The sequence below is a fragment of the Bombina bombina genome, chromosome 5 (assembly GCF_027579735.1).
Source record: "Bombina bombina isolate aBomBom1 chromosome 5, aBomBom1.pri, whole genome shotgun sequence".
NCBI lineage: Eukaryota > Metazoa > Chordata > Amphibia > Anura > Bombinatoridae > Bombina > Bombina bombina.
Genome location: NC_069503.1, coordinates 362,875,606 through 362,899,532, shown reverse-complemented (window position 1 = coordinate 362,899,532; position 23,927 = coordinate 362,875,606). Strand labels below are relative to the sequence as shown.

At 33.0% G+C, this 23,927-nt stretch overlaps 1 protein-coding gene across 1 annotated transcript in view; it reads left to right on the top strand.

The window, feature by feature from the left end:
• The window catches only part of SKAP2 (src kinase associated phosphoprotein 2), a 560,398-nt gene extending 537,637 nt beyond the window's left edge, over positions 1-22,761 (top strand). The window contains exons 12-13 of the mRNA XM_053714166.1: positions 22,004-22,105; positions 22,455-22,761. Coding sequence (XP_053570141.1) covers positions 22,004-22,096 — 93 coding nt within the window. The 3' untranslated portion in view covers positions 22,097-22,105; positions 22,455-22,761. The remainder of the gene's footprint in view (positions 1-22,003; positions 22,106-22,454) is intronic.
• Positions 22,762-23,927: the final 1,166 nt, after the last annotated feature.

The window sequence follows — 23,927 nt, the reverse complement described above, 5'->3', positions numbered from 1 at the left end:
GGTATGGTTACCTTATTAACTGTTTCACTGCTGGACTGCTCACTAAATCTGGCCTTATATCCTCTGAGTATAATCTGGCTTTGCACAAAACTAGTCCTAGTCTAGTGTTCATGTTCATGTGATGAGATGGTGAAAACGCAACTTGTAAGTAAAGAGTTAATGGTAGTAATATGTATAGGTCAGAGGAGAGAAGGGATATATGTAAACGCTGCTTTGTAGCAAGGCTGGTGGATGCATGGAATAGCTTTTCAGCAGAAGAGGTAAGAACACACAATATGGGAGTTTAACAATAGCTGTGATAACTGAAAGACTTTGTTAAATTGGCATTAAAGGGACAGTCAACCATAGAATTGTTATTGTTTTAAAAGATAGATAATCCCTTTATTACCCATTCCCCAGTTTTGCATAACCAACACAGTTATATTAATATATTTTTTACCTCTGTGATTACCTTGTATCTAGGAACCTTCTTCCAGCCCCCTGATCACATGACTGTGACTGTTTATTATCTATTGTCTTGCATTTAGCATTGTTTTGTGCTAAATCTTAAATAACCCCCTGTGCCTGAACACAGTGTTATCTATATGGCCCACGTGTACTTTCTGTCTCTTTGTGTTGAAAAGAGATTTAAAAAGCATGTGATAAGAGGCAGCCCTCAAAGGCTTAGAAATTAGCATATGAGCCTACCTATGTTTAGCTTAAACTAAGAATAAGAAGAGAAAAAAGCAAATTTGATGATAAAAGTAAATTGGAAAGTCGATTAAAATTAAAAGTCCTATCTGAATAATGAAAGTTTAATTTATACTTGACTGTCCCTTTAAATACAAAGATTTCATCATATATATGGATAAGCAGATTTGGTAAGAATTTTTTTTTTAATAAATACAGGGATTTCATGTGTGCATCTCATACTGTTTCTCACAGGCTGCTTAGGATGACAGCCAAAGGTTATTGGATAGAGGCAAATCTCCAAAAATATGAAAATAAGAAATTGCTATAAAGAGGAACATTCATTTAAAAATCTAATATATTTTAAAATACACATATAAACAACATTAAAAAGCGTAACTATAATGTTCCTTTAAACTTTTTAGGTAGCGATCAGATTAAATCAGTCTAATTGAATTGGCAAAACAAAAACTTTTGAGAGTCCGGCATCTGAAAAAAAGTGCAACACATAGCATGGATTTTAAAAACCCTACACTAAGGAAACACAGGCTATAAGCCATCCCTTTTTTACCCATACTTGTCCCTTGGTACCACCTAATAAGTTTAAAAGGGACATAAAACCCAAATGTTTTCATTCATTATTTAGATAGAGAATACTAACTTAAACAACATTCCAATTTACTTCTTCGGTCTTTCAAAATCCTTTGTTGAAGAAATAGCACTGCACATAAGTAAGCCAGTCACACGAGGAATCTATGTGCAGCCACCAATCAGAAGCTACTGAGCCTATATAGATATGCTTTTCAACAAAGCATATCAAGAGAATGACGCAAATTAGATAATACTAGTAAATTGGAAAGTTGTTTAAAATTGTATTCTCTATCTGAATCATGAAAGAAAAAATGTGGGTTTAATGTCCTTTTAAGCCCAGGTGCAAATCTATAGAAAACACCAGTTGGCCGCTGCCTACTCTTCAAAATTAGAAAATCAGCCCTGCACACAGTATAAAATAAACAGCTTTATATGATGTGTGATTGGGAGATTAATAATTCTGTGGTGCATGCTGTAAAGCAGAGCTGGTGGAGTTATTGTAAATCCTCAGTGTAGCAGTGAAGTTAATGAGCACAGAACTGCTTATGTCAGAATACTTTAGCAGATACTAAAGCTGCTTTTTACACTCATGCTAATTCACAGTAACTGTTTGCCCTCTGAGCATTTCATTCAGAGTATGTAAATAGAATGTACTGCATATGCCAGTACTGAGCAGTTTATAGTATATATAAATCTCCTTTATGCTCGTGGCCTCTGTAAATCTCTACAGTGAGATGGGACAGTTGTCCATCCCTTTAAAAAATGTTGTAAGACGTTGGCATCAAGTACTCCTGCACTGAACTTAATTAGCCGAAAAAATGATGAAGAAAAGATTCAATAACTGCCAACCAAGCAGCGCCAAGAAGCAATATTTTTTAAATAAAATAATGTGTTGGAATATGCTGTAGTCACATAAATATACAAATGATAAATAAAGTTTTAATTGCTGTAATTTGCATATATTTCTTGGTTGTCTGATTATTAATTAAAGAGACAATCTGAATATCTTACTGGTTTAATTGTACTTACAATTTACATGAGCATATACTTTGAGGGCACTTGTGAATTTACGCACTATTCTCTTAGCTACTTGTATTTAGGATGTGTTAAAGATTTTGTAAAATATAAATTGTAAATCAGCCGTAAACACAGTAGTAGTGGTGGAATGGGATTTACATTTCCTGTTATTGATAATAAAATATACAATAGTAATATTTTTTGAGCCATGTAAGGGGGACGTCTAGTCAAGCTCTGACTGGTAAAATTGAATGGCACCCTAGGGTAGCCCTGTATACTTGTGTATTTATTAGCAAAACAATAGCACGCTTCATAAGTTCCTCACTGGGTAAAATAAATATAGGTAGTTATGCTTTGCCCATTTCAGCGGTCACTGTTTTATGAACGTTATTATATATAATTCATAATAAACTTTGCAGTTAAGTAAACAGCCAGAACAACCGCATTACAAGTAAAATGTTTAAGGGACATACATTTGAAACTTAAAGGAGCAGTCACCACCAATATTAATGCTTTATATCATTTAAACCTCTATATTTCTGCCTGTTTCTAAGCCACTGCAGACAGCCATGTGTGCTCTCTCCCGTGGAATTGTGCAGGACACTGCACTAATTCACTTAAATGCAAGTCAATAGAGAATAAATAAATAAATAAATAAATAGCCATGTGATAAGGGGGCTGTCAGAAGAAGTGGCTTAGAAACAAGGTAATCACAGAGGTTAAAAGTATATTAATTTAACTGTGTTAGTTATGCAAAACTGTGGAATTGGGTAATAAAGGGATTATCTATCTTTTTAAACAATAGCAATTTTGGAGTTGACTGTCCCTTTAACATTATATATAAATGATACAGCATAGTTTAAATGTATTGAAGACAAGATATGTGTAGTTAATAATATGGTTTTACATTGTCATCTGTTTAACAAGGATGACCAGAGAGTTAAACACTGCAAATATACCTTATCTGCTGAATATCAGAGATGTCCCTACCACTTACCAAATACTGTGTTTTTAATCATCTGGCATTGATAGGGTTACATAGAAAAAAAAAGTGCGGACATATTAAAGTTATTTTTATTTTTTTATGAAAATGAATTGAAAAGCAGACTTTATCTTTGTCCAGGGAGTGTCTCATGTCTGATAGTGTGTGTATATATATATATATATATATATATATATATATATATATATATATATATATATATATATATATATATATATATATATATATATATATATATATATATATATATATATATATATAATTGTTATGCTGCGTAAAGTTATGTAATAAGTGGTATGTCCATCATACTTGGTATTTGTGTAATAAATACAGATGGAGGACTACAATTTCATAGAAGCATGTCTGGTACAGGGTCAGTTAAGGTAACATTACCTTATAAATGTATTAAACTAGAAAAAAAAAAGTAATTTGGATGTTTAATTGTATTGAATGCAGGTGAATGTATTCATATGAAACTGTGCTATATCGGGACACTCAAGTCAAAATTAAACTTCATGATTCAGACAGAGCAGCAATTTTAAACAACTTTCCAATTTACTTCCATTAATAAAATGTTCTTTTATATTTACACTTTTTGAGTCACCAGCTCCTACTGAGCATGTGCAAGAATTCACAGCATATACATATATGCATTTGTGATTGGCTGATGGCTGTCACATGATACAGGGGGAGTGGAAATAGACATAACTTTGCAATTTATTTAACAAAAATCTACTACTCATTTGAAGTTCAGACTAAGTGCTATTGCATTATCTTCTTATCATGCATTTGTTAATTATGCAAATCTACAGTGTTAACTGGTGCTTTAATGTAATGACCTGACTTGTTGCATTTTTACAATTGAATTTCACCTTTCTTACCAGCGATGTTCAGAGAGTAAATAAACTTACCATACATACACGTTCTTTACCAACAGTCATTTGTCCAACATTTAAGTTTAAAGGGACACTGAACCCATATTTTTTCTTTAATGATTCTGATAGAGCAGGCAATTTTAAGCAAATTTCTAATTTACTTCTATTATCAATTTTTCATCGTTCTCTTGCTATCTTTATTTAAAAAGCAGGAATGTGATGCATAGGAGCCGGCCCATTTTTGTTTGAGAACCTGGGTTATGCTTGCTTATTGGTGGGTAAATGTCAGCCTCCAATAAGTAAGTGCTATTCATGGTGCTGAACCTAAAATGCTCTGGCTGCTAAGATTTACATTCATGATTTTCAAATAAAGATAGCAAGAGAATGAAGAAAAATTGATAATAGGAGTAAATTATAAAGTTGCTTAAAATTGCATGCTCTATCTGAATCATGGACAAAAAGATTTGGGTTCAGTGTCCCTTTAAGTGCATCAACATGTAAGTGAAAGTAACCATTTCACTTTGAAATGCATGTAGCTAAATTACACCTTAGAATAGAAACATATTTATTTACATAAAGTATCAAAAATGCGTCTAGTAAAAGTTATCACTATTTTAGTGTTATAATTTTTTTCTGCAGGTGCATGTGAAGCATAGCTAGATATTCTCAGTGCACCAGCATTTGAAATACTGCAGCTGCTCAAAGAGCCAGTGGGGCTTGTTTTTATGTCAGCAGGGATGCAATTGAGTCTTTACCAGATGATACAAGCAAGCAAGCTTTGAGCAAGTGTGTTTAAAATGCTGATGCGTGGAGCATATTTAAAAGGACAGTCTAGTCAAAATTAAACTTGCATGATTAAGATAGGGCATGCAATTTTAATCAACTTTCCAATTTATTCATCAAATTTGCTTAATTCTCTTGGTATCCTGTGTTGAAAGCTAAACCTTAATAGGCTCAAATGTTAATTTCTAAGCCATTGAAAGCCACCTCTTATCTCAGTGCACTTTGACATTTTTTTACAGCTAGATATTGCTAGTTCATGTATGCCATATAGATACTATTGTGCAGCACGTGCATGTGAAGCATAGCTAGATATTCTCAGTGCATCAGTATTTTAAATTCTGCTGCTCAGAGGGCCAGAGGGACTTGTATCATGTCAGCAATTAACAAATTAAGTCATTACTAGATGGTACAAGCAGCTTAGGCTCTCTGAGCAAGTGCTGTATTTAAAATGCTGGTGCACGGTGCATACTTAAATACACTTTTGAAACAGCTATAGCTTTTATTAAAAGTATTTTTACTAATACATGAATATTACAAAAAAACTTCTATTCGAAACAGAAATGCATCCATGTGAATTTAAATTTTTTCTGGAATGTCCCATTAAATTAAATTTTAGTTTTCTTTAGATTCAATTAACTTGAATTAATTGATACTTAATGAAAGGTAATGGTAGAAGAGAGCTGACCTTTATTGCATTCTGAACCACATAAAACCCTTTGAGATAAATCATATTTTTTATAGTTACTCAAATTGACATTAAATTCAATTTTATTTTGTTGCATCCAACATAAGATATCACCTTTACCACTGATGAATTAATGACTTCTAGGGAATAGATGTGCACACACACATTACCAATTAGTTTCTATATTAATTTAAACAGTTTTCAATGTGTCTAATTGGTTTCCTTTCATATGCATGATAGAAAATGTGTGAATTTAATAGAGATAATAGGTATTATTATTAATATTGTTGTCAAATTATTATTCTTAAGTAAAGTTTTATGTAAAAATATTTTTTTATTATTACATACTTAAATTATGTGTGCTTATTATGTATTTGTCTGTAGTTATTTCACACTCTTGATATAAGTAGTTCTTTGCATTTTGCTATGTTCTACACCACCTAGTGGACAAACTCAGATGTGCACTTATCACAGACAATTCCAAAATTCTCCCTTTTTTTTTTCTATCAAATGTCACTATGCACAAAAATGAATGTTGACAATAGCATGTTGTTGATAAGCTGTTACACGTAATTATTGTGTACTTAAGGTTGAATGCATCAGTAATATTCTGACAGATCACATTGAACATTTCTTTTCAGTGCTGCAAACAATGCAAAGGGGAATAGTAAAAAAAAATTATGTAACAGTGATAAATTAGTTCTTCAGTCAATTGTAGAATATTTTGGCGATGGCCACTTGAAACCCTTATATTCTTACAAATACATTACTTTTCTGTAACCACAGCAATATCTACTGATCCCCTTCATATAAGCCAGCAGTGATAAGGAATGAATTCAGTATATGTTACTTAGACATCAGTCATATAGACATTGTTTATGAATAAATGTAGCATTTAATCTTTACATTGAATTGACTAAATTATTTTTAGCTTAATAAAAACATTTTGTCAGCAGCTGCTCTTTTATAAACATTTGTGAAGGGTTTATTGAAGTAAAATCATGCAATGCATATGTTATTTATTTAAGAAATCTAAAACAGCCTATTTGTAATATTAATTCTGTAATGGTGGGTTCAATTTGGAATGTTATCTTTGATTGTGAAAGATGTATATTTCCTTAAAAATACATGCTCAAAAATGTGATTTTATGTTGTCACATTATACAGTTACTAGCTCTTATGTGAATCGTTTTAAACCTCTGACACAGCACCTAATGCCATTCTTCAAAGCTTTAAGGGGCATCTATGCAGTTTTTAACCTCTGCTCAGTGATTATAAATATCAGTGCCGTGTTCCATATATGGGATTCAATAAAGCAATTCTGTAGCAGACTAGATCTCACTTTTCTTCAGTTATGCAATACAATGAGACTTATTGTAAAATTCTAGATTATATAAACACACATATCTTAGTAAAAGGTGGCCTTTATAATAAGAAAAACTACTTTGTATATACAGTAGTTATTTTTCAAAATCCCCTCACAAAATTCCTTTATTCACTAACATTGTCATTGTGTTTAAAAAAAAAAAAAAGAAAATGTTATAGTTCTCAAAATAGCTGAAACCAAAATACAAAGTGAGATGAAGTCAGACAGCAAATCAAGTTTACACTTTTCAGCATGCTTACTCACTCACACACAAACTCTCACACACGTTTAAATGGAAATGAATTGATCTCACAAATTCTAATCAGTAATAGTTTATTTTATTGAAAAAGCACACTGCAGTGGTTTGCATGCATGGTAAGCTATCTTAAAGTTTAAACTTTTAACAGAAATTATTTGCAGATATAAATATTGTGCAAGAGGGTGTTCTAGGTGTATCTGTGTATCTGATATTGTTCATAAGGACAGATAACGCCTTTACTACCCATTCCCTAGCTCTGCACAACCAACATTGTTATATTAATATACTTTATAACCTCTAAATCGTTGCCTGTTTCTAAGCCCCTGCAGGTCGCCTCTTATCTCAGTGCATTTTATTAGCTTTTTACAGCCAGGCAGTGCTAGTTCATGTGTGCCATATAGATAACATTGTGCTCACTCCCATGGATTTATGCAATAATTTGCTAAATTGCTAGTTTGTAAAAAGCACTGCGATAATAGGGCAATCTGCAGAGGTTTAGATACAAGGTAATCACAGCAGTAAAAAGTATATTAATATAACCGCTCTGGTTATGCAAAACTGGGGAATTGGTAATAAGGAATTATTTATTTAATTTTTGCAATAAACAAATTCAAGTATACTGTCCCTTTAAAGGTTTTTTTTTTTTTTAAATCTGCATAATATATATCAGCATTTATGCACGCCATTGCAAATCTAAAGCTATTTACAGATGTTTTATCAATATATTTAAATCCATATTTGTATAGCACAATATCAACATATGAGCAATTTACACATTTTATAAATATATTAATTATTTTTTTCTGATTAACTATTGCTTGTAATAAGATACTCTGTTTTTCACATCCTTTGTGTTTTGAAATTCTAAGAATGCAATGCAAATATATATATCACGTCTAAAAAAATAAATTAATTGTTTGCCAGTGATGTAATTATTTAGAATAGATGCTCTATAAAGTAAAACTTAAAGGGACACTGAACCCACATTTTTTCTTTTGTGATTCAGATAGAGCATGCAATTTTAAACAACTTTCTACTTTACTCCTATTATCAATTTTTCTTTGTTCTCTTGCTTTCTTTATTTAAAAAAAGGCTTCTAAGCAATTTTTTTTGGTTCAGTACCATGGAAAGCACTTTTTTATTGGTAGGTGAATTTACAACAACACAGTGTGTTCACCAAAAATGGGCCGTCATCTAAACTTACATTCTTGCATTTCAAATAAAGATACAAAGAGAATGAAAAGCATTTGATAATAGGAGTAAATTAGAAAGTTGCTTAAAATTGCATGCTCTATCTGAATCACAATAGAAAAAATGTGGGTTCAATGTCCCTTTAACACATTTAACACAAACAACAACATTTTGCAAATACATTTCACAATATGCTGCTTGTGCATTTTTTTTGGACTACCATGATGTACATTTGTATCTTTTAATTGTCTTCATGCTGCATTCCTTTTGTTACCATTTGGAATAGTTAATAATGTTTCCTTAGAAGTTACAAGAGTTATTTGTCTTAATGTATTCACAGGAAGTTTGCTCCTGATAATTGTTAGTATATCACTTTTTGAACATTAATGAATCAAAAAATAATTATATATATATGTGTGTGTGTGTGTATGTATATATATATATATATATATATATATATATATATATATATATATATATATATATATATATATACACACACACATTTATTGTATAATATAAATGTTGATTTAAAAATGAACATTTAAAAAAAAAAATCAAAATATATGTATCCTGTATATGCACGCACACATACAGTGTGTGTATATATATATATATACATATATATGTGTGTGTGTGAGAATAAAGGAAGCACTCTCCAGGTCTTGACGAACAAGTATTTACTATATATATTACTTGTGTATAAATGAATGCCTCAAAGCAACTAAAGCAGTGTGAGGGCCCTGGTTACCACATGACAGTTTAACACACAGTTTTATGGTTCTTGGTACTTTTATTGGAGCTTACAGAGGCACACTTTAAGGCAAAAACCAATAATATATTTATAGAAACCACAGGTGCTTAACCTAAATTTACTTTGAATGCATTTAATCCCAGATATACTTTTACACATAATCAAATTTAGTTAAAATAAAATAACATATTTAATAAAGTAGTTTCCATAGACTACTACTAAGTATTATCCCCTCATAATTAAGCTTTATCACACCTACAAAGTGATAGTACATTAAAAGCTTACTTTTATCTTATTAAATGCTCACTCATTTATATAACAATATATAATCTCAAACTAAATTTAGATTTGGGTGTACACACACACACACACAAACTAAGAAAAAAAAGAGATAAAAGCTGAATCAGAAATGCTGTTTGACCAGATGTTATACTACATGCTGTAAAAGTAGGATTGCACGTCTGATAACAATTTATAGTCAAGCATTCGTAAGATCTCATTGCTTTGCCTAAGATCTAGCAAATGGGTGTATTTAAGCTGTAGGCGATATACCTCAGCAGACAGTGTAAATCACTTATCTCTACAGTAAAGAAATGATTACATTTTTGAAAAATTCTAGCACACCTGTGCAGATTAGGTTTTTTTTTTACTTCTTTTTTTTGTCTTTGAATTGAACAATTAAACTCTTTTGTTTGGAACATGTACAAAGATATTTTGGTTTGTGTCTGTCTGTATATTGCTTTATAGACAGCACTTTTAATAAAATCAAGGTTCCTGGTTTTAAAACCACAATGGCCTCATTACCGGGAGGTTTTCAGTTCAGTTTGCATCCAAATTTGCATATTTAAATTGCTGTGTGTCCAGATGGCTGGTGAACAAATATGAGCATGCAAAAGTCTGATAGCATTTTGAGAATTATTTACTCACCAATAAGGACACTACAGACAATGGTTCTTCCTAGTTGTGTTATACTATCATATTCAAGCAAGTAAACACAAATATTTAATTCTTAAATGCTTTCGGCATGGAGCAAACACACTGTGTGTCTTCCAAAGCAGGGAGAAGGGGGTAAGGTTATAGTTCCGTAACGTACATATGTACATATTTATTATACACAAATACATCAGTTAATTAATATAGTTTTTTAGGCAAAACATCATAGAATGGGGAAGATCAAGGTGTGCTCAAGAACACACTCCAAAATATTATATAAAGCATATGAGCAATTAAATATGTTTAAAATATGTATTCACATGAATAAAGTTAAGTTAAAGCTCAATAAATAGATATTTAAATTAACAGGAATTACATGTCTGTGTACAAATAAACCCAACAGACTGATTGCTTATTGGCTGGTAAGAAAACCTCCTACTGTTGCATTCGCCATCATAAAATAAACAGTTGTGTTTGTCAAGAGTATCATTTAAAAACATACACAATGTCATTTTATTTTAGAAAGCAATAACAGAAAATTAAAAAAAAAAAACTAACAATTTTGCAACCCTAACACTATGGGGCCGAATTATCAAGGCCCGAATGCAGCTGTTTCTGAGCGAGCCTTCAGGCTTGCCAGAAACAGGAGTAAAGAAGCAGCGGCCTTAAGACCGCAGCTCTTTAACTCGTCCGCCACCTCTGAGGCGGCAGACAGCAATCAGCCCGATCGGATATGATCAGGTTGACTGTCACCCCCTGCTAGCGGCTGCAAATGTGCAGGGGGCGACATTGCACAAGCATTTCATGAGAAATACTTGTGCAATGATAAATGCTGACAGCGTATGCCACTACAGTGGATCATGTCTGCTCACACATTGTTAAATCTGTCCCCATGAGTACATATCAACCCAAGATGCTACTGTGCAGTTCATGGCTCCATGCTGCTATACTGATGCTTTTGTTGCTCTGCTTTCTTCCCCATTTCCACATTTCACATTTTCAGCAAGATAGAAAAAAAAAAAACATATGAGCACACACATATTTAGATACAATCTGTGACCATATGAGCACACACATATTTAGATACAATCTGTGACCATATGAGCACACACATATTTAGATACAATATGTGGCCATATGAGCACACACATATTTAGATACAATCTGTGGCCATATGAGCACACACATATTTAGATACAATCTGTGGCCATATGAGCACACACATATTTAGATGCAATCTGTGGCCATATGAGCACACACATATTTAGATGCAATCTGTGGCCATATGAGCACACACATATTTAGATGCAATCTGTGGCCATATGAGCACACACATATTTAGATACAATCTGTGGCCATATGAGCACACACATATTTAGATACAATCTGTGACCATATGAGCACACACATATTTAGATACAATCTGTGGCCATATGAGCACACAGAAGAAAGGATGGAGTCCCAGGTTAGGATAAAATAAATTCTTTTATTCGGTTCTTTAAAAGTTCAAGTGAGTCGCAGCTCACACGGACACAAATTCAGCCAGAAGGAGAGTGGAGAGATGAGCGTAGCACCAGTGGCTTACATGTTTCGGCTAAATGCCGTAATCATAGCCTAAGGTGCTATACCTGTGTAGTCTTTAAAAAGGGTGTAAAGTGATACGATTGGCTAAAACACTTACAAAGATTAAAAATGAACGCCCATTTCAACACACTTAACAAAAACATAGAAGTTAACCCTATATATGTCATAATATATTAGAGCAAGGTGTATATTATATGGAATGAGTCATACGAGATATAGAGGTATAATGAGAAAAGTGTGATTAAAAAGGAAAAAGATGGTGAAAGAAATATAAAGCAAGAAAAAAAGAAAGAAAAAAGAAGAAGAAAAGAAAAGAGGAGGAAAAAGGAAGAAAGAGAGGCAGAAAAAACAGAAGGAATGAGAGGCAGAAAAAACAGCGCATGAATTAAAGGGACAGACTAGCAGCAATATAGATAATGTATAGCCACGGTATATAAGACAGAAGTACAAGATACAAAATAGAATGATAGCTGGATGTACAAGTAAACAATAAGCTAATATGTCCATATTATACGTTTAAACACGCACTGAGGCTCAACCAAAGAAAAGAAAAGAATAATAAAGTGGAGAGAGAGAAGGAAAAGAAAAAGAAAAGGAATAAAGTAACCCATTGGAAACGAAGATAGAAAAGGAGACATAGTGAGAACAGATGTATATACATATAGCATATATATAAAAGTACATGAGGATGTTCACATATACACCCATATACAGATTAAGCTAATGTATATATAGTAAAATTAGAACTATAGTGAACACAAAATTTGATGCTATATATGTAAATATATAGGGTATAAGGGATTAGAGACTATGCCCTATGAAAAAAAGGAACCACAATGGATTCTCTATATAATAGATATGCAGCTGTAGCTACATTGTATAGGACATAAGCATATATAAGCATATAAAAGACATGTGTAAATAAACATCATCAAATTGGAGTATAAAGAAAAGAAGAGAAAAAATTGTGTGCACATATAACTGCAAATGGACACGTATGATAACTGTCAGTGTATAGGACTAAAGGAATATGTCATTGTAAATAAATAGGATAATAGAAAAAAGATTATTTTGTCTATATATATTATTAATTGACCTATATATTGACATATATACATTTACTCCCAAAAGTTGATCAGATCAAATTTGGAGTTTAGCCCTTGGGGAAGTCTGGTTTTTAACTGAAAAATCCAAAAGGTTTCACGTTTCGCTAGGACTTTGTCTATATCTCCCCCTCTCATAGGGACTTTGGCTTTTTCAATAGCTGCACACACATATTTAGATACAATCTGTGACCATATGAGCACACACATATTTAGATACAATCTGTGGCCATATGAGCACACACATATTTAGATACAATCTGTGGCCATATGAGCACACACATATTTAGATGCAATCTGTGGCCATATGAGCACACACATATTTAGATACAATCTGTGACCATATGAGCACACACATATTTAGATACAATCTGTGGCCATATGAGCACACACATATTTAGATACAATCTGTGGCCATATGAGCACACACATATTTAGATACAATCTGTGGCCATATGAGCACACACATATTTAGATGCAATCTGTGGCCATATGAGCACACACATATTTAGATACAATCTGTGGCCATATGAGCACACACATATTTAGATACAATCTGTGGCCATATGAGCACACACATATTTAGATACAATCTGTGGCCATATGAGCACACACATATTTAGATGCAATCTGTGGCCATATGAGCACACACATATTTAGATACAATCTGTGGTCATCTGAGCACACACATATTTAGATACAATATGTGGCCATATGAGCACACACATATTTAGATACAATCTGTGGCCATATGAGCACACACATATTTAGATACAATCTGTGGCCATATGAGCACACACATATTTAGATGCAATCTGTGGCCATATGAGCACACACATATTTAGATGCAATCTGTGGCCATATGAGCACACACATATTTAGATGCAATCTGTGGCCATATGAGCACACACATATTTAGATACAATCTGTGACCATATGAGCACACACATATTTAGATACAATCTGTGACCATATGAGCACACACATATTTAGATACAATCTGTGGCCATATGAGCACACACATATTTAGATACAATCTGTGGCCATATGAGCACACACATATTTAGATACAATCTGTGGCCATATGAGCACACACATATTTAGATACAATCTGTGGCCATATGAGCACACACATATTTAGATACAATCTGTGGCCATATGAGCACACACATATTTAGATACAATCTGTGGCCATATGAGCACACACATATTTAGATACAATCTGTGGCCATATGAGCACACACATATTTAGATACAATCTGTGGCCATATGAGCACACACATATTTAGATGCAATCTGTGGCCATATGAGCACACACATATTTAGATGCAATCTGTGGCCATATGAGCACACACATATTTAGATGCAATCTGTGGCCATATGAGCACACACATATTTAGATACAATCTGTGGCCATATGAGCACACACATATTTAGATACAATATGTGGCCATATGAGCACACACATATTTAGATACAATCTGTGACCATATGAGCACACACATATTTAGATACAATATGTGGCCATATGAGCACACACATATTTAGATACAATCTGTGACCATATGAGCACACACATATTTAGATACAATCTGTGGCCATATGAGCACACACATATTTAGATACAATCTGTGGCCATATGAGCACACACATATTTAGATACAATCTGTGACCATATGAGCACACACATATTTAGATACAATCTGTGGCCATATGAGCACACACATATTTAGATACAATCTGTGGCCATATGAGCACACACATATTTAGATACAATCTGTGGTCATCTGAGCACACACATATTTAGATACAATCTGTGGCCATATGAGCACACACATATTTAGATACAATCTGTGGCCATATGAGCACACACATATTTAGATACAATCTGTGACCATATGAGCACACACATATTTAGATACAAGCTGTGGCCATATGAGCACACACATATTTAGATACAATCTGTGACCATATGAGCACACACATATTTAGATACAATCTGTGACCATATGAGCACACACATATTTAGATACAATCTGTGACCATATGAGCACACACATATTTAGATACAATCTGTGGCCATATGAGCACACACATATTTAGATACAATCTGTGGCCATATGAGCACACACATATTTAGATACAATATGTGGCCATATGAGCACACACATATTTAGATACAATCTGTGACCATATGAGCACACACATATTTAGATACAATCTGTGGTCATCTGAGCACACACATATTTAGATACAATCTGTGGTCATCTGAGCACACACATATTTAGATACAATATGTGGCCATGTGAGCACACACATATTTAGATACAATCTGTGGCCATGTGAGCACACACATATTTAGATACAATCTGTGGCCATATGAGCACACACATATTTAGATACAATCTGTGGCCATATGAGCACACACATATTTAGATACAATCTGTGGCCATATGAGCACACACATATTTAGATACAATCTGTGGCCATATGAGCACACACATATTTAGATACAATCTGTGGCCATATGAGCACACACATTTAGATACAATCTGTGACATACAGGTCAACCCATATAAATATACAAGAAATCAAAGTGACCCGTAATTCATATGTGTATTGTAGAACAGAAAAAGTGGTGCTCATGAAAGTCACATAAAAGCTTGTATTTTTGTACAAAAATGTTTCTCTCTTTGGACCTGATGATCAAACGCTTAGCATTATATTGTAATGAATGTGTCTCTCCTCAACATCCAGAACCTGCATATAAACATATCTCAATAATCCTGCATAATTAACAAGTACATAATAAAAAAAACAATGATACAACCCCTACTCTGAATTTCAAATAAACAATAGATTTTTTTCTGACAAATTTATATTTTCTCGCATTTTCCTGGCCCCTGTATCATGTGACAGATATCAGTCAATCACAGACTAGTGCATGTATACTCTATGAGCTTGTGCACATGCACAGTAGGATCCTGTTCCCCAGAAAGCGTGCATATAAAAAGATTGTGCAAAATTTGATAATAGAAGTAAATTGTAAAACATTCTCTATCTGAATCATAAAAAAAATATTTTGACTTGAGTGTTATTGTAACAATTCTGTGGAAGTGTAATGTACAACATATGTGTACTAGTACTTCTGCTGTAATATACTATTATTCACACACATTTGCCACTACACTTCATTTTGAGGAGTGCCCTTATATGTAGTTACCAGCTGAAAAACTGAGGACCTGATGTGGCCCTTGTTTGAGCTGGCAGTATCCAATATATATTTTTCTGGTTATTTTTCTAGGTTTGTAAAAATGTAGTATTTGCAAAGAAACATCTTTCTTAATCAGTACTGTTCAATATATATTTTTATGGCAATATTAATGTTTGTGTCTATGAATAGAATCTATAACACTTTGTTCTCATGCTCAGTCAGTGGAAAAAATATATTTTGAAGAGACCTCTAATTTCAGAAGTTTGGACACACTTGAGGTAAAGATTATTAGCACTTTATGCTCCCAGATAAGCAACTTTCAGTTTGCAGATTTTTAATTTGCATTGATGCTACCTTTTGCTACTTAAGAATAATACTGAAATCTTTTGTGAGCATTGCCATAATATGTGTTATGGCACCTCTACATCTTGATAGCGTTAGTGACAAGCGAAAGAAGCTTTGTATTAGTAATTACCTCACATTGTCAACGGCTAACTGCAGGCCTCATGCTAGTGATAACAGAATAAATGCATAATGCAGCTTTATGGCTCATGATTAATAGAAAATAATTACACATCCTCAAAAAGGATGCAATATTTCTTTTAAATTGACTAGAAAAGGGTTTTCTGTAGCTTCCAGGACTCTTTATTATTTTATCAGTCTTTTAGGAGTGTGTTCACTTGCTCTGCTAGCCTTTTAGTCCATGTGAAGCGCTGAATGCAGTGATCTACACAGCAGATGTATGGTCCGCGCTCTCTTTATCTTGTACAGTGTGTATATTACCATTTAATGGGTTTGTGGTAGAATTATGATTAAAAGCAGCAGTTTTCCATTTCATATAGTACATGATTTATGCCACGTCATATTAGTGCTCTGTTTTACAAAGTAATTGGAGTTTTTTCATTAAATTATAATTAATATGGATTTTTTTTTTATTTTTATAGATACATAAAATAAACTTCTATATTTATTTATTTTTTGCTTCTTAAAGGGACACTCAAGTCAAAATAAATTTTTATGATTGAGAAAGAGCAGGCAGTTTTAAGACACATTCGGCAGTTTTAAGACACATTCCAATTTACTTTCACTATCAAATCTTGCACAATCTTTTTATATTTACACTTTCTGGGAAACAAGATCCTACTGAGCATGTGCAAAAAACTCACAGGGTATATGCATACTAGTCTGATTGGCTGATGTCACATGATACAAGGGGCTGGAAAATGGGAGAAAAAAAAATTGTCAGAAAAAAATATACTGCTTATTTGAAATTCAGAGTAGGTGTTACATTTAGGACAGGTGTATATAATATGGGATTTCTAGTGATGCAATGTATCTGTTTATTGGGACTGTAGTGCCCTGATTGTTTATTTTTAAGAAGGGATTCCCATGCATTGTGGGGGATCCACTATTTGCTACACTTCAACCACCCAGTACCCAAAACATCTGCTAAAACTTAGTGTAATTATTTGATTTAAGTTTGATATAAAAAAATGAATGTGAACATCAATCAATAATTACACTTTTCTATTATATCAACAATGTCTGCCAAATGTATAGCATGTGCACTGAATGCCATGAAGTTCAGCAAATGGTGTTCCGCTGTAATATTTGGGGGTGGTGCTAAAACATCTTAATGAATAGTTTTATTTAAAAAATGAATCCCCATATCTAGCTATTCTGGCCAACCTGTAATGTGTAGTGGATTGGGCATCATCTTGGAAGCATGCAGGGTAATATAGCACCCATTGCTTTTAGCTGAAGTATGTGAGGTACCCAGACTAGTCATACAACATTATATACAGAAATAACACTATGCATTTGACGATCTGACAGTTGCATTTAGAATGTAATTGGTGTAACTGTAAATCATATAATGAAGTTATTTCTAAGAAATATTCTTTTAGTTTTTTTGCTTCCTGTTCTGGGTGTAAAATCCATGTACCTACCTTCATCTTTATAAAATACATCAGATGTCTAGTCAGCCAATCTATGCATGATGCATTGATCTGTCCCTTCATGCTCTGTTACTGATAATCACTTCCTGGTGGTTTATATATTTATATATCTAGTTATCTAGGTTCACTCATGACATTTTTCTGCTGATATTTTCTACATGATAATAGATTTTTTAACCTGATTGATGATTCTTATAAAGTTATCTGGTAGGTTCAAAAATAGTAACTTTCACTTATGCTCTCACTGTGCAAGAATACACATCCTCTGCACCTATGGAAGTTTTCCACTTTCTCTCCCAGGTAATATATTAATGAAATTAAACAATCTGAAAATAATGTTCCTTTAATTGTGCATCTTTCCAACAACAAGAATTACAGCTGCATTGAAAAATGTGCCTATACCACCCCCTACTCACCCTGGACGCTTTTTGTCCCATGTACACAAAAGTATATATGTATGCATTTATCTATGTATATGTAAGGTGTACAGAGAATCTTTTTAACAGCAGCTCTAATTCTGTACTTACCTAGATACATGGGTAGCTTCATGGATATCTTAGAAAGATGGTAGAAGGGAAAATAAGCTCACCTGGATTTAATGATTTAATGGCATATTGGAGCCTTTATGAGGGTTATATCTCACTGTAACCAGTATGCTTATATGCTGGGTATGCATCAGAATGAGCTGCTGGTCCAGTAGCATTGACACCCCATGATCATGATATTTTCTCTATGTTTTGCATTTCTTTCATATTGCTGCTCTGTCATATTATAATTATTTCACAAATGCACGTTTGGAAAAGATTTACAATGTAAATATTGTTCAATGTTTTGAAAAGTTTTAAAGGACCAGTCAACACAGTAGATTTGCATAATCAACAAATGCAAGATAACAAGACAATGCAATAGCACTTAGTCTGAACTTCAAATGAATAGTAGATTTTTTTTTTTCTGACAATTTTAAAAGTTATGTCTTTTTCCACTCCCCCTGTACCATGTGATAGCCATCAGCCATTCACAAATGCATACACGTACCATGTGACAGCCTTCAGCCATTCACAAATGCATACACACTTATTCTTGCACATGCTCAGTAGGAGCTGGTGACTCAAAAAGTTTAAATATAAAAAGACTGTGCACATTTTGTTAATGGAAGTAAATTGGAAAGTTGTTTAAAATTGCATGCTCTACCTGAATAATGAAAGTTTAATTTTGATTGAGTGTCCCTTTAAGTAACTATCAATATTGGTGTAATTTCCAATCCATTAGAAGAGATGTGCAAAGCAGAGCCATTTGTTGGGCTTTTGAAAGATTTGTAAATATAAGGCCCTTCAAAACCATTAGACAAGTGGCATAGCTTTCTATGTTTTGTCTCTTTACTAATACCCCACCAATACTTTGCATGTGTTTACTCTTTTATAGTTAAAAAAAGGATATTGTTGTGTCATATATATTATTGTAGAAGCTAAACTAGTGTAAATGGCAGCACATCTGGATTGGTATGGCAACAAACTGAAACCAAAATTCATCTGAGTTGAGTAAAACATTTTGACAGCAATAAATTGGAATGCCATTGATTTCGTTCACTATAAATGTAAACACATTTAACCCGTGTCTGCCAGGCATTACTACAGCTCAATATGTAACCAAGAGGTTAAAGATCCACTACTAAACCCATCAGGTGCAGTTTAATAGAGAGACACCAACCGTAATTTTAGCAAAATCAGCCAAGTTCAAAGGGTTTTGCAATGTCACCAGGAATTACTCTCTCAAGCATTCACAAACCAAGTTGCCTATAATATCCTTAGAGACATGATATTGCAGGCAGGTAGAATAAGTCCTTCCAGCTCATTAGTTTAATTACTCTGCTAACTTCATAATGCCCTGGGCCTTATTTCCAGCCTAAATTCATTCTAAGACAATATTAAAGCTCACTTCCACTTTATTTTCAATGCATTTCAAAATGGGTCTATAAAATATCTTCTAATCTAATTAAATAAACTAAGGACTGTAGTATTATCTGTTTCCCTTGTGGATGGTGGAAATTCAGGTAGGTTCTATAGACACAGATAAATTGTCTAATTATAACGTTCTGAAGCATTTTTTTTATTGTCCTTTTTATTGTGGTATGAAAGATTAACCCACATTAATTATGCATGACTTGTTTATGGACTGTTTTGCATGAGTGCTAATTGGCCCTATCAAATGTTAACTTTAACGACTTGTTGGCAAATAATTATTAATCTTCAAGCGCAAACAAACTGGCAGTCACCAAACAGGGTGAAAGAAAAGAAAAATCGTGACTTTAAAGGGACAGTTTACTCAAAATTTTTCTCCCCTTTAATTTGTTCCCAATGATCCACTTTACCTGCTGGAGTGTATTAAATTGTTTACAAGTAGCTCCTTTACCCTTATATTGGCATTTGAAATTGTTAATTTAGCATGTGGTATCCCCACCTATTCTGAAAGTTTGTGGCCGCTCGTACCAGCTATAGATAAGCTTTGTAAACACAGCCAGCAGAAGAAATTACACTCCCAGTGTGATAAAGCAGAGATAAGGTAATAAAATGTTGATTTTCCATTGTTCTCTCAAAATATTGGTGATTGTTTTAAGGACAGATATAAGATAAAGAAGCAGGTATATGTGCACAATGTGATACAGTAATGAGATATGATTATACCTACAAGCTCAACCTATTTTATTAGGCTGTGGCTTCAAAACACAAAATCAGAGCTTTAATATACACAAATAAACCTTAAAAAGCTCATTTTCGTACATTTTTTACTGCAGTTGGTAAAAAAAGCAATTGTAAACACATTAAGGGACAAACTATTTTACAGTATACTGTCCCTTTAAGCAAAGTTGCAATTTATTTTGATGTGGATATTTATTGTTTTTTTTAATGAATGTATTACTTCTCACTACATATCCAGTGTGCTTTGCTTCATAAAAAATAGTATTTTAACAGATATTAAAATATATATATATTTATAGTATATATTCAAATTTACAGTATTTAAAGGGACACTAAACACGAAATACATTTCATGCATTTCCATCTAATCACGGGTGCTGCCATTATAGAACCTAAGTTACACTGCTGGTATCTGAAGGAGAGTTGTTGCACACGTGCACACAGGTCAGTACTGGAATGTAGTGAAAGATAGATTTCAACATGGCAGCAGCACCCATGACTAGAGGGAGGCGAGGAATAACCTTAATACTATGCTTATAAAAAGTGTTTAATGTCCCTTTAACTTGTTATTTATGGGTAACTATATATAAGGTATATATTAATTTTATTGTGATTTGTCATCATTGTAAAATATACTTGTCTCATAGTTAAAATGTTAGTATATTTTCTGATTACAGTATTTTGTGTCGTTGGTTTAGATGAATATACATTTAGGCAGTAGAAAGGCAGGACAGGGGATATATCTGATAAATTATTACAAAATGGAACTGTTTGCATCAACTGATATAGCAACATAGTAAGATTATTTGTGTACTAGTCAATGTTATTTTATTTGTTTTATTATTATTATTATTATTATCCAATCAAAAACCTTTTGAAGGCTTGTTCCTATTCCCCAATATAGAGTATTGCCCTCATCAGCCATTGAACAATTGATTCTTGGGTATCAGTAGATAAAAATGCATTTTTGATTAGTTTCAAAAGCTTTTGATTTAAGAAAATATTTTTTACATGTTTAATTGCAGTCCTTTCCTATGCATGACATAATTTGTTTCAGGTCAATATCTTTTTTTGAGTAATATCTATGCAAACAAGAACAAATCTATCTATCTACCTACCTACCTACCTACCTGTCAGCATTTCCTGTAATGTTGGTATGTATGGAAATGTTTGCAAAAAAAAAAAACTCATTCTAACATGGTTTGTGCTGCTGTGATTAGAAGAGCAAACATAGGGCAACAGCATTTAAAAGTAACTTTGCATTAAATGATATTACATTTGTGCCAGGCAAAAGGTTAATATTGCTTATTGTTTTGAATTAGGAGTACAATAGATATGGCTGGTGGGTTGGAGAAATGAAGGGAACCATTGGCTTAGTGCCTAAAGCATACATAATGGAGATGTATGATATTTGAGAAGCTCGGGTAAGTACATTTTAATCCAATCTACTATAATGGCTCATGTGTTCTCCTGTTTTCTGTTTTATAAGCATTTCCTTCCTTAAACCTCTGCAGCAGTTATATTAACTTAAGGACTGTGGCAAAAAAATAGCTTTTACGCTTTAATTAATATTACTCCATTAGTTGTCTGCATGCAATAACATCCCACATTGCAATGACTGAACTGTGCACTTATCAGTCCTCCAACCTGCTATTGTATATTGCTTCCAATAAAACATGTGAATTAATTTCTGTCCTAGATACTACCATCTTCATGATAAAACTGTTCCTATATTTTACTTGTTAATATATTCTTCCTTTTTCCCTTTACTAGGTTTTGTATTCAGGCCGAAGCACCAGAAAATGTAAACAAGTTGCGTTACAATAATATTGTGTGGAGTAGTGCAGTCCCTTCTACTGCTATACGCTGGTTTTGTTTTTTTAAAGAGATGTTATACATAAAATACAATACATACACATTAATGTCTCTGTTTTATTAAACAAGGAATTTATATATTACATATTTTAGAATATGATGATTGCTGTGTATCTATGGAAAATAATATGAATTAAAATGCATTTAATTTGTATCATTAATATAATAATAGTATTAATAAATCTGATCAAGACTGATATGTTAATTTGGATTAATATTATTGTTTTGGCTTCATGTTCTAATCTTGTTGCATTTTATTAATTAATTTTGGTGAAAAAATATTGTGGTGATTTTATGTTAAAAACAATTTTAGAAAGAAAATATCCATAAAAAGTAATCAAAATAATAATCCGATTCAACCCTTAGTTTGTATTTATTTCAACGTTTGAGGTTGTGACTGCTATGTCATTCTCTTCTCAATTTCTAGAAACAAACTCTTTTTATTTGCTCAATAAAAGCAATGCAGCCTCCATCAGAGGTAAAATATGCATGCATTTAAAATAAATCTAAACATTGGATTAAACCCAGTCTCAAAATAACTTATGGGTGTAAATATAATATAATACATATTAAAGGTTCGTGCATTGTGTTATTTGACCAGCAGATGGCAGATGCTTGTCATAAATGAGGTAGCTCTGTTGCTTCCTCTTGCCCTTCCCCCTGCACACGTGTTGTCTGAACAAAGAAACAAACTCACTCACTGTCACTAATAACAAAAAACATTTTCTAGTCTTTCTCTTGATGCCCAGGAGAGGGAGCACTTCATCCACTGATCAACAAATGACCTGATCTTTTTCTTTGGCTTTAGCCTGCACAAAAATACAATATCTGATCATTTTGTTCTAACATCAACACTATAGTATGTTGTGACTTTTCTGCTGTGAACAGAAAGTAGTATTACATAATCCTGCTCAAGCTATGGTAAAACAGGTTCTAAACACAGTAATTAGTAACAAACTGTAGCTGGGGTTTGTTTTCCACAAGGTCATAAAACCCCTTTTTTTGTCCCACAGTGGATTTATTTTCCTTACTTCATGTTGCCTCTAAAGTGGTGAACTGTACTGTACTGAGAATCACTAAAGTAGTATACTGTACTGAGCATCACTAAAGTAGTATATTGTACCGAGAATCACTAAAGTAGTATACTGTACTGTACTGAGATTTATACAGTCCTGGTAGATGAGTGTTCCACCCTGCAAATTTACTAAGGTTCAAATAAAGTTTAATTGTTTGCAAACCTGTTATGGTGCTAATAATTCAACAGCCTGCTGTGTTACTAATGAAATGACTTTGTTATGATTAATTTGGAAAATAGTGTGTTGATTGTAGTAATTAAGCACAACAAGGTGAAGTAAATGATTTGAATACCAT